Source organism: Mixophyes fleayi, chromosome 6 (genome assembly GCF_038048845.1).
Source record: "Mixophyes fleayi isolate aMixFle1 chromosome 6, aMixFle1.hap1, whole genome shotgun sequence".
In the NCBI taxonomy this organism is placed as follows: domain Eukaryota; kingdom Metazoa; phylum Chordata; class Amphibia; order Anura; family Limnodynastidae; genus Mixophyes; species Mixophyes fleayi.
In genome coordinates this window covers 18,345,744-18,358,943 of record NC_134407.1, presented here as the reverse complement: position 1 = coordinate 18,358,943, position 13,200 = coordinate 18,345,744, and the positions used below count along the sequence as shown (strand labels likewise).

The 13,200-nt window shown below is 40.3% G+C and overlaps 1 protein-coding gene across 1 annotated transcript in view; it reads left to right on the top strand.

The window, feature by feature from the left end:
- Positions 1-13,200, top strand: part of LOXL4 (lysyl oxidase like 4) — a 62,250-nt gene that overhangs the window by 33,587 nt on the left and 15,463 nt on the right. Inside the window, exons 6-10 of the mRNA XM_075215145.1 lie at positions 289-472; positions 1,489-1,643; positions 4,308-4,475; positions 6,339-6,501; positions 7,852-8,095. Coding sequence (XP_075071246.1) covers positions 289-472; positions 1,489-1,643; positions 4,308-4,475; positions 6,339-6,501; positions 7,852-8,095 — 914 coding nt within the window. The remainder of the gene's footprint in view (positions 1-288; positions 473-1,488; positions 1,644-4,307; positions 4,476-6,338; positions 6,502-7,851; positions 8,096-13,200) is intronic.

Below are 13,200 nucleotides of genomic sequence, written 5' to 3'. Positions count from 1 at the left end.
CTGCAGCGCCCAGTAACATGGGAGCCTATGGCACCAGCTGGATGAACCAAGGGTGCTGGAAGGTTCAGTGAGGGCAACTAGTGTGTGATGGTTTGTAACACACTATTAAGATGTATAAACAACATAATATTAGGTCATGTAAAATGTAATGTAAACACCTTTATTTTTATATCAATATGTAATGCCATCTGTCAGTGTTCATAATTTTATTTCAGTATTTGCAAACTCTTTTTCTTACCAATGTAAAATTATTCCATAAAGCATAATTTTTTTCTTTTTTTTCCCCAGGAGCCGCTAGTAAGATTGAGGTCTGGACCACATGCCGGAGAGGGCAGGGTAGAGGTGTTAAAAAATGGGAAATGGGGAACAATATGTGACGACAAGTGGAACCTCCTATCAGCCAGCGTTGTGTGCCGCGAACTCGGCTATGGATCTGCTAAAGAAGCTATTCTAGGCGCTCAATTGGGACAAGGTGAGAACATAACTTTGTAAAAATAATTAGGTTTCTAATTAACACACTTCCAATTACACTTTATTAATCCAGCATGTTAAAATGCAATAGTACTAAAACTTTTACGAGAATATAATTACAATACTAACATCATACTTGTTACAGCAACCTAGTAATTATGCAAGCAGTAAACTATTAAACTTAGCAGGAGAAGTGAGAAGCAGAAATATTGTTATTTGTTAAATGTCACTATGCAAATGATATAAAGAAATAACACTTATTTCTCTAGTTCCCTCGCGAAAGTGGTTCTTAATCAAATCACATTTCAACCATTAATTTTTCTTTCCACTTTGAAATGTTTGCCATGCGCCACACTTTTCATCTTCAGAGTGTTTGTTTATTATCTGTTTTGTAGCTACCATTTTTCCTCGTTATCCCCATGTAACAAGAAAGGCCTGTAATTTATTTATGCTGGGAGTGAATTATAAAGAGCAGCAAATTATGCAATGAAATGTCTTTATTTTTGTCATTTGTTTTTTGATAGAAGTGGCTGTAATAAAAGTAGTCCATAAAAGAATGGCGATGTTGACAGTACTGTCAAAACATTCGTTCATTAATGCTTTCCTTACATATTTTACAATATCTGTACTGCGAAACGGTGGTTTGCTAACCTGAGCAAATCAAGTCTTCATGCCTCTCAGTGATGATATCACACGGTGGCCGCTTACACTTGTTTTCTCACAACCATAACTTGAGATAACCTTAAGAACAGTTATTGTGTACCTGTTACATTTCACAATTTTCCCTGATCTGGTCACAATAACCACTCTTTGCTGACGTTTATCTAATTTGCATGCTGCAGCCATAGGTTAAGAGGATGGAGGATTATATGTCTTGTACACCTTTCCAGCAGAAAGGAAATTGTGTGCAGTGCTAAACCTGTGTGTCTGAACCGTCTTTCGCCCTAAGGCAGCTGCCTCTTTTGCCTCTACCCAGTACACGTGGAATTCTATGAAATGCTGTTCTGTCTGATCCAGGGTTAGGTCCTATACACATGAATGAGGTGCTCTGCACAGGCCAGGAGAAGTCCATCACTGAATGCAAGTTCAAAGAGGCGAGTATAGCAGGATGTCAGCATGAAGAGGATGCAGCCGTCAGATGTAACATTCCTCAAATGGACTATAGCAACCAGGTAAGAGATGTCAATGATATGATTGTGGTAAAACATCCTATGGATGACTGTAAATGTGTGAGCAATTGTGTGTGTATATTATATACAGTGTTCAAAGTGGGCCAGTATATGGTGTTATGCCATAGAGAGTGCTTACTCATAGCTGGAATTGAATTAGTATAATGCATAAGAGGCCAATTTTGGTAATTTTGTGTAACGTCTGTCTGGTACAGAGCCCCCAAAAGTCCTTGATTTTCAGACATGCCCACTTGATAAGAGCTAGTGTCCTTCCTCACACCTCCAGCATCTATTCAACAATGAAGAGACCAGACTTGTAGACAATGGCAATTAGGTATGGAAGCATAAAACACTTATCCGTATTCCTCCTTAGAGATATAGATACCTGGGTCCTCTTCTGATCTGATAGTATGTGCTGGTACTTCTGAATAAACGTCTCCTAAACTCCTTCCATATAGAAGAAGAATAGTGCATGTGGGTCCTGTTGACTTGGAACATATTATATCTAATGAGCTAAGACGTGTGTGAAGGTCACTGCTCCCACACAATGAGTTATAAAACCTCGATTTGATTCTATACCTACCAATCCCTACACCGTGGGAAGGTATCTTAAAATATACCGTTCAAAGTGAGAAGTTCCTACTTCTTGTATGATCTATAGTGGAGTTAAAAACCAGATAACAAATTTGTGGGTGCCAACAGCTGGTTTCGGTTGACAGATTAGAGCAAATTGGCCTATGTATGATGATATTTTTGACAAGTATAGTAACAGATCTAAGAATCACAGTTATCGTGTGACCAAAAACTGAAGCAGGCTTTCTATAGTTACCGATAACTTGGGATCAGACCAACAGAATCAATCCACCAGCCAGGGCAAAACTATTGACTTTAAAAAGTAAAAAAAAAGTCTCTATAAATATTCATGATACAACTATGGTAGAAAAGGGGCCAAACTCCTATATAAAGCGGGAACTACTACAAGCATATTCTAACACTAAAGGACACCCTCAACTACAAAAGGGATAATCCTATTTATCAAGAACAGAAGCCCAGGTCCAAGCATCATCCAAAACAGCCAGTGTATTCATGGGAAACTGCCACTGAGATGTGGGAAAGAAATATATGTCAACCATTTCAACACAGAGAGAAAGCTATAGAAGGGCAAATTAATCCAACTGATGACCTCTGCATGTGGCAAATTAGGAACAATGTCATGAGCCAAGTCCTGTGAACCAACCCAAGGTCTATATAGTCTTTATATAGATCTTATGCTGAAAAGATAACAGAAAGGAAGCTACATGGACCTCTATAAAGTCTAAAACTAGAGGCTTGATAGATCTACCCCACCCTATTTTTCGTTATTGAGTTTCAACGAAACGGATGAAAGTGAGCAATGTGCTGTTCAGACATTGGGTTGGTTAATTATTCTGGAATGCTTGGCTGCTTTTACTGAATTATATCCATCCTCTCCATCTGAGCAGAGTTCAGCTTACGTGATGCCAGTGTTCTCTCTGTGGGAGTCTTGAAGGAGATGGAGTGAGGCCGAGGTCTGCAAAGGGACAGATGACGAACAGCCAGAAAGTTAATGAGATCATCCAGATGCTTAAGAACAGCTGTTACACCTCTTTTACGAGAGATGAGTTGGAATAGGTAGCTTTAGTGTCCCCAAAGAGTCACCAAAATAGAGCAAACGCCCTAGAGGGCTAAAGATTGGACTTCAATGGGCCTCCTGCGTTATGTCTTTGGTTTGTATGAAAAACTGGTCTGTCCACATTGGCGCTTTTAGGACCCAGAGACATAGGCAGCCAGTCTAGTTACAGAGAAGAAATCATTGGTTTTGCATTTTATTCAATGATTTGATATGTTTTACTCTTGGATCATATTGGAGAGGTTAATGCGTTATCCGTTACGGAGTTGGATTGCTCCAGGATGGATTCAGAATTATCCAGCTGTTTCAGATCTTGTCTCACTCATCCTTTTTAGATGCCTCTTCTACATGTTCTTTCTTTGTGGGGAGGTTTCATGGATACGTTTTTTATCTTCTTGTCAAAAGCTGAGTTCTTGGAACTATCAGAGGTTTGTAGAGGAGAAACCCGATAACACCGGATTATTGATCTGAGATAACTGTGCCTGTTCAGCCCCCACCCTAGCCACACGCCGGGGCCATCTTGAGAAGCTATTGGGAGTCTGGGGTTCCGTATTGTGTTTGTTTTTTTTTAAAGAATTTCCCAACTACCTTTATGTCTGACCTGGCAGGTCGATTTTGGAGAACTTCTTGTGCTTCTGTGTGTATCCATGTCTGAGGTCAGCTTATTAGAATTCTTCCAAGACCGTCTTTAAAACTTGGCTGAAGCCTGGGAGCTCTGCTAAAAAAAAATCTGCCTTAACCTGGCCATGAGCAGGTCAGCTCCACCTTCCCCATTCCTTAAATACTGAAGATTTCACAAAACTCTGCTTAAGATCTTCTTCCCTTTTACGATGTTCAGCAATGCTCACATTGACATAAATCTTACTTTGCTGTAATGAAGCTGTTATTAGTTTTTTAACTTCACGTTAGTTGAAAATGAAAAAGAACTAATTTAACCTTTTACATTTTATTAGCACTTCCAATGATTAACATGGGCTAAAAAAAGAAGTTCTATGAAAGGTGTGTTTTCCTCATTTCAGATACGCCTGGTGGGAGGAAGATCAAGCGAAGAGGGCAAAGTAGAGGTCCAGATGGTAATTAAAGGTGTGAAGAAGTGGGGAGCCGTGTGTGGAGAACTCTGGAGTATAAATGAAGCCATGGTAGTGTGTCGGCAGTTGGGTCTGGGCTTTGCCAACCACGCTTTACAAGTAAGGAGTGGCTGTATGCCATAGTACAACTACAGCTCTGTTGTGCATGAACAGCAGCGAAAGAAATGAAAGTAACAAGACGTTCACCTTAGAATGTTAATTGCACTAAACTGATTTAAAAGGGCCGTTGCCATATCTTGAATGTTTTTTTATTTTATTTAAGACAGTGTAAGTTTTCTCCATTAATAATAATAATAATAATATATTTTTCTACATATATTAAGACCTAACCATAATAGGACATTTTTAGTAAAATATCTGTTATAGGTGTCGTTTCAGCGATCTCTTTTTATTCATGTCGCTCCTGGTTGTCACGATCAGGACACTGTAAACTGTGTTTGAACCCAGAGCAAAATTTTCAAAACTGTTCTGCAAAAATATTTGTCCCGTTCTGCATTTGGCCGCCAATCCTCCCATGTTTCGGTGTTACCAGTCCTACCCCAATCTCCCCACACAGCAGTGAGGTGACCTTCGTCACTAGAGTTCTGTTTACAAATTACACATTTCGTGAAATGCGAATTTACTGTACTTTGCCTATTGCCACATGCGTGTGGAACTGCAAGGGAGGAGTGAAGATAAATAAATAAAATGAGGTCCTGGCTGGCACAAAATCTTTCCAGTCGAGAAACTTGGTATATGTCTGATGGGACTTGATGTATTTTGTTGGTAGGAGCGCTGTATTTTTAAAGATGTAGAACATTTCTTTAAATATTATCTATCCAGTGCCTAATTGGCATCAGGCCACGTGGATTTACTTGTAACATTCTAAAATAACAAAATAACAAATAAGTGCACTTGTCCCCCTACATACAATATCCATACCTCAGTGATGTCATTGGTTTCTAGTGTACTCATTGGTCCTCATTTGGAGTTGGATGCAAGACGTAAAAATGTGACTTATTTGACATATTATAAGTTGAGCATATCTTAGACTTACACTTGGAGGGGCGTGTTACTGGCGTGACTTATATGTAAGTTCAGTACAGTGGAGTCATGGAGATGAATCAGATTTTGACCGACACATGACCTTAAGGCCCAGCTTTACGTTGTATCTTTGCATATCCTATAGGTCTTGTGTAATTTTCAGTCTTGATGATGATGGCCTCATCTTTGTGATGGATGTATGTTTACTCTACGTTTCAAGTTTTTCAAAATATAGGCGTAGAAACCAAGTGTACAGCCATATATATATATATATATATATATATATATATATATATATATTTAATTTTTTTTGTACGTAACAGTCACATTTTTACATCCAACTGTAAATCACGTCCCCTGTGTGCATTCTCATAATTATTGGTTCAACTTACAAGAAATATATTTTTTCATAATCCCAATGTTTTAATTGACAGTGACATCATCATCATTTATATAGCGCCCCCAATTCCGCAGCGCTGTACAGTGAATATTTATCATTCGCATCAGTCCCTGCCCTATTTTCTAACGCACACACACTAGTGTTCATTTTTGTCAGCAAACCAGAGCAACCGGAGGAAACCCACGCAGCCATTGTGGGGTTGGGAATCGAGCTCATGACCCCAGTGCTGTGAGGAAGAAGTGCTAACCACTGAGCCCCTGTATTCACTACTGCGATTATATACCTAACCAGACCTGGCCCCCATGCATACAATTGTTATGTAAATACTGCAGTTCCCTCTGATCATACTGTCCGCCTTACATGAGCGACATGTCCTATGAGAAGTAAAATTAAGTTATTGCTTTATTTTATTGGTTGACTGAGAATATTTTATGTTCGTAAAAGAGATTGGAAAAAAAAGAGAGATTTTAAAAAAGAGAAATTTACCAGTTATACTATAATGTCTGCTGGGGTTTACATGATTTATTTTCACCCAACAGGAGACGTGGTACTGGAACGGAACACCTGGCGCAGATGATGTGGTGATAAGTGGCGTGCGTTGCTCCGGCACAGAGATGTCTATTCAGAGGTGCCGCCATCACAGCGTGGTACACTGTCCCCGAGGAGGGGGCCGGCGCTCCGCTGGCGTTTCTTGTACAGAGCGTAAGTTCAATAAATGTACTGTGTTTCTATATAGAAGTCAGTAGACATATCACCAGGGGGTAATTGATGCATATTTACACTTTATATTTACATTGTAGTCTCTGCCACTCATATTGTGACATAAGAAATTGCATTAACCTAATTCAATCTAAAAAAAAAAAAGCTTAACTCTCGTGCTGGCAGCCTCAGGTACTAGCAAAGTCGGGGGGACAAAAAGCATGGGGGTCCTCCCGATTTTACTAGTTACAACACTAGGCTTTGCCAGCCGGGGCTGGTAGCTCTATAGCGGGGGAACCAGTAGGGGTCCCACTGTCTTAATGACAACAACACCAGGCTGATCAGCACGGTGCTGGATTCCCTAAGAACAGGGGTGGGCAAACCTGTCCTCAAGGGCCATATCCAGTTCATGTTTTTAGGATTTCTTTAATCATGTACAGCTGAGTTAATCTATTTGGCTGGGTCAGTAATTATCCCAGCTGTTTCTACAGACAGAAATCCTAAAAACATGAACTGGATATGGCCCTTGAGGACAGGTTTGCCCACCCCTGCCTAAGAAGATGGGGTCTGCAAACAAAAACACAAGAAAACCTTCCAACCCCGGGCTTTGGGTGTGGGGTAATAGAAAATATTTTATGATTAAAACACAATTTTGTCCCTGGTGCACTACATGTCAGACAGACTACCATTAACAATATGGACATTCTGGGATGCACCAGCATACCCATGGCTGCCAGGGCATTTGGGGATCCACAAGTGCCAGCATGCCCTAGCACCCAGGGCCTTTTGGGACCTCTAGTGCACTAAGGCAAAATATAAATAAAATACATTTATTTGAAATAAATAAAAAAAAAATTGTAGTACTCACCAACATCCACGTTCTTTATCTGTAATCCATGCTAGTCCATAAAATAAAATAAATTTATATCCTGGGATCTTGCATCTTGAGCCCTGAAAAAAATTCAACCATGTCCATAAAAAACCCCACATTCACGGTTCTGCAGCTTTGAAAAAAAACAAATAATCAACAGGATCCTTGCTTGTTAAAATTAAAAAAAACATATAGACCATCGCAAACTAGCTCTTCACATTAAGTGCTCCTGCCACATAATGAGGGAATTACAGTTGCTAGGTCTATTTTAACATGGGGCTTTCACATGATCTCAGCGCTGAGGTCATAGGAAACCCCATGAATCAATAGGACTAAGGTGCGCAATTAGCCATTACGCAAGCTAGTCCTAGTGATTCATGGGACTTCTTATGACCTCAGCGCTGAGAGCAATAATAATAAAGAAAATGAGTGCAGCATCATAGCGGCAGGCTGTAGAGTAACTGTGTGTAATCTCCTGTTAGATGCACCGGACCTCATACTGAATGCACAGTTGGCGCAGGAGACCGCCTACCTAGAAGACCGACCCCTTAGCATGCTGGAGTGCGCTCATGAAGAGGAGTGCCTGTCCAAATCAGCAGATGACATCTCCTGGCCCTACGGACACCGAAGACTGCTGCGCTTCACATCCGAAATCCACAATATTGGAAGGGCTGATTTCACCCCACGAAATGGGAGGCACACGTGGGTCTGGCATGAGTGCCACAGGTACCCTATTGCTAAAATTGTAAAACACTCTTGATGCAATGCTAAATATATAGAACATAACTATATAAGTAAAATAAAAAATACAATAATTTCTTGTAACCTGCATACATCATTGTTGTAGTTGCAATTAAAAATTTTTTGTCAGTAACTGTACATTATATAACCAGCAATAGCATTTATGATGCCAGCAACATCAGTTGTTTTTCTCACTGTAACCTCAGCCATGTTTATGCAATAGTTTCCCCTGGTTCCCATAGGAAAGCATATACCGTGAGCCAGGGACTGTAATATAGTTCCCATCCACCCTCTTATGCAGCCATAGAACACAGAATATGCTAACTAGCGATAGCCCCAATACCCAGTGGTTGCAGCCAAGTGAAAAAATATCATGTGACACTGCAGCCTCCTAATTCTTTTATTGAGCGCAAGTATGAGAATATGGCTGACAGATCTTGAAGCAAGAAAAAGTAAGAAACCAAGAAATATCTTAAATGTTTTTTTTTAAATCTTAATATAAATATTAGAGATGTTCAGACTCGGTTTTCTGAAAACCGAGCCCACCCGAACATAGGGGATCCTAGTAGGCTCGCGAGCCGGCTCAATACTTTCGCCATGTCCTCGGATCTGAATCGAGGCAAAACGTCATTGTTGCGTGGTCAGATCTCACGGGTTTTGAATTCCATAAGTACCTCCCTCCCCAGGAGATCCAGTGCCATTGCTCACAAAGAAACAGGGGTAGCAGTGTTCTTGTCACTTTCCAGTCTCCAGTGCCATTGCTCATACAGAAACAGGAGGGGTAGCAGTGTTCTTGTCACTCTCCAGTGCCATTGCTCACACAGAAACAGGGGTAGCAGTGTTCTTGTCAGTCTCCAGTGACATTGCTCACACAGAAACAGGGGTAGCAGTGTTCTTGTCACTCTCCAGTGCCATTGCTCACACAGAAACAGGGGTAGCAGTGTTCTTGTCAGTCTCCAGTGACATTGCTCATACAGAAACAGGGGTAGCAGTGTTCTTGTCAGTCTCCAGTGACATTGCTCACACAGAAACAGGGGTAGCAGTGTTCTTGTCAGTCTCCAGTGACATTGCTCATACAGAAACAGGAGGGGTAGCAGTGTTCTTGTCACTCTCCAGTGCCATTGCTCACACAGAAACAGGGGTAGCAGTGTTCTTGTCAGTCTCCAGTGACATTGCTCATAGAGAAACAGGAGGGGTAGCAGTGTTCTTGTCACTCTCCAGTGACATTGCTCATACAGAAACAGGAGGGGTAGCAGTGTTCTTGTCACTTTCCAGTCTCCAGTGCCATTGCTCATACAGAAACAGGAGGGGTAGCAGTGTTCTTGTCACTCTCTAGTGACATTGCTCATACAGAAACAGGAGGGGTAGCAGTGTTCTTGTCAGTCTCCAGTGACATTGCTCACACAGAAACAGGGGTAGCAGTGTTCTTGTCAGTCTCCAGTGCCATTGCTCACACAGAAACAGGGGTAGCAGTGTTCTTGTCAGTCTCCAGTGACATTGCTCATACAGAAACAGGAGGGGTAGCAGTGTTCTTGTCACTCTCCAGTCTCCAGTGCCATTGCTCATACAGAAACAGGAGGGGTAGCAGTGTTCTTGTCACTCTCCAGTGCCATTGCTCACACAGAAACAGGGGTAGCAGTGTTCTTGTCAGTCTCCAGTGACATTGCTCATACAGAAACAGGAGGGGTAGCAGTGTTCTTGTCACTCTCCAGTGCCATTGCTCACACAGAAACAGGGGTAGCAGTGTTCTTGTCAGTCTCCAGTGACATTGCTCACACGGAAACAGGGGTAGCAGTATTCTTGTCAGTCTCCAGTGACATTGCTCATACAGAAACAGGAGGGGTAGCAGTGTTCTTGTCACTCTCCAGTCTCCAGTGCCATTGCTCATACAGAAACAGGAGGGGTAGCAGTGTTCTTGTCACTCTCCAGTGCCATTGCTCACACAGAAACAGGGGTAGCAGTGTTCTTGTCAGTCTCCAGTGACATTGCTCATACAGAAACAGGAGGGGTAGCAGTGTTCTTGTCACTCTCCAGTGCCATTGCTCACACAGAAACAGGGGTAGCAGTGTTCTTGTCAGTCTCCAGTGACATTGCTCACACAGAAACAGGGGTAGCAGTGTTCTTGTCAGTCTCCAGTGACATTGCTCACACAGAAACAGGGGTAGCAGTGTTCTTGTCAGTCTCCAGTGCCATTGCTCACACAGAAACAGGGGTAGCAGTGTTCTTGTCAGTCTCCAGTGACATTGCTCATACAGAAACAGGAGGGGTAGCAGTGTTCTTGTCACTCTCCAGTCTCCAGTGACATTGCTCATACAGAAACAGGAGGGGTAGCAGTGTTCTTGTCACTCTCCAGTCTCCAGTGACATTGCTCATACAGAAACAGGAGGGGTAGCAGTGTTCTTGTCACTTGACAAAAATTGCCTGGAAATGATTGGAAATTAATGTTATTGAGGTTAATTATAATGTAGGGGGAAAAAAAGCCAAATTATGTGATTATAGCAAAAAAAAATAGGGATTGTAGAAAAATCAGGATCCAAAACCAAAACACGCGAGGGCGATTTTGCCAAAACCAAAACACACAGTTAACCCAGATCCAAAACCAAAACTAAAACACGGGGGTCAGTGAACATCTCTAATAAATATACAATGCCCCACCCTTGTTTCCCACCGTGTACTGAACAGTATATTGTCATTAAAAATGTATTAATTCCATTACACTGTATACCAGCTTCTTCGTTATAACACTTTACTGAGTTCTGGCCTGGTGGAATAAACAAAGAGCACTGTATTTAATATTTTATCCCTATAATTCAGTAGTCTTTTAAAGTGGTCTCCCGACTTCTAGAGTTTAAAACTAAATTTCATCATCTGTAACTCCCGATAAGTATGAGAAACAAATTGTGTTAATAATGGAAATAAATAATATACAGTATATTTATTCAACAATTTGTCAAATTTTGGACTATAACTTTTTAAATTATAAGGTAACCTAACCATAGTCTGTTCACTTACATTAGTGAATTAAGACGACTATAATAAATCAATGATTGGGGTTTACATTTGCATAGACAACTCCTGTATATAACTAAAAAAATACCAGATTTGTACAACTATTGCCCAATATCATATAATTTATTCTGCTGTATAGTCCATTACATGAATAACATTTTAATGAACGAATTATTGGAATAGTAACTGGCTTGGAATATTTATCTCTTGCTGCACCCAAATTAAAAAAAATAAAAATTTATGCAAAAAAAGTTTTCCTTAAATGTTTAATTCCAAAAGTTTAATGTAGAATCTAATTTACTCCTAGAGCTTGTCCCTTAATTTAATTGTGGTTAGGATTTTTTTTCTCTCAATTTACTTTTGGAATATTGCGTGAAATTCTGCTGCGTGACTCAGCGAGTTAAAATGTGTCGGTGAATTATTGCTAATGGTTGGAGATCTTCTAGACAACTTCATGTCGTCAAACCTCTAATTTGTTTCCGCTTTCAAATGAGTAATGCGTACTATATACATTTATTAGATCAGTTCAATTTTTAATTATAAATAAAATGAACTAATCCTGCGTTTTAATCAGCAAAAGATACTTTGCAGTGTAATTTTGTTCGTTCCCATTATAAACATTACTCTATGCGTTTAATATGGGTCCATTGGGCTGCAATGTACGACTTGTGTAAAAAAAGAAGGAAAAAAAAAAAAGCTTTCAAAGATGGCATTAAGGTCAAATTACATTTTCTTTGAAATATTGGATTTTTTAGCCGTTGCTGGAGCTCACGCAAAAGAGAATAATACAAAATTGTGATCGTGTATTTCTAACGAGCCTTTTCTCCCAGCAGTAACCTGTCCATATCAGCAGGCAGCATCTAAATGCTGTGAAAATGATTTCTATTAGCAGAAAAATGTACACCTCTAATATATGCTCCCCCCCAAGCATGTTCTTTCAGAGCCAAAATGCTGTGGCTGTCTGCTCAAGCAATTCTGTTCAGTGTAGCAAATCCAAACCCCTACCGTTCTGCTAGCAAGATCTTGTTAGGGACGGACATGCCCTTAAAGGCCACTAATAATGCAAAAAGAAAAAAAACCAAAAACATGTGAAGTGATAATCTTTAAACCACAATTTTGCAAACGATAGATCAAAGCGGCGGCTTTCAGAGTTGTGTCCTAGACGTGGAGTGAGAAAGTTTACGGCCTTTTAATTGGGATTTGGGTCATAGAGGAGTTGATCTCTGCAGGCATTCCGATATAAATCCAGAGGTTATATTGAATCCCGTTCTTAGTTTGTCAAATACTATTGTAAGTCTATATGTCCTTATTTTTTTTTCACTGTCTTAAGATTTGAAGTTCTCTTTTTGTAGAATAAAACTTAAGTATCAGTATAACCGTGACCTGGGATACAAAACTGACTTTCAATAGGTGTCTTTTTCTTTTATTTATTGGGGCAAAAAAGCTCCATCCTGTGTATCCGGCACATTTCTCCTATATACAGTGGGACATTGTTATGCATATTTAATGTAGAATCCACTAATACTACACAGATACGACTCATTCTTTATGATGGGACAGTGTACTCTGACATTGCTGTTCTTCAGACTTGGGGGTTGTGTGTACCCGAAATGAGGAAGATATGGCAGGGTGTAGCTTACTAGCAGAGGTCAAGTGTTATATGGTGGTATCTCCAATTTGAAAAACTACTCTTTAGGAAATTAAAATGTATGTTCCATCTGTATTTTTTAGAACAAATATGACTGAGGGAAATATTTAACAGTAACCACATTTTTGACATGATCATTTGCTTTTCTCATTACAATGATAAGGAATGAAGGATTGTGACCATTTATGAAAAGCGTTCTGGCGGAACAGCAGCCACGATAAACGGCTGTCCCCGCGAACACACAGTTTACCTATCCCATCTCCTCTATGGTCACTAGTAACTAGAATGGAGAGGAGGTAGATGTAGCGAGGGATCCGAAGATCACTCTACCCCAATGCTCTCCCAATAGGCTTCAATGGCTAATACCATCTTCAAATGGTGTTAGCCATTAAGCACAAGTTCTGAAAATCTTTTGTTTTTGGAACTTGGTAAA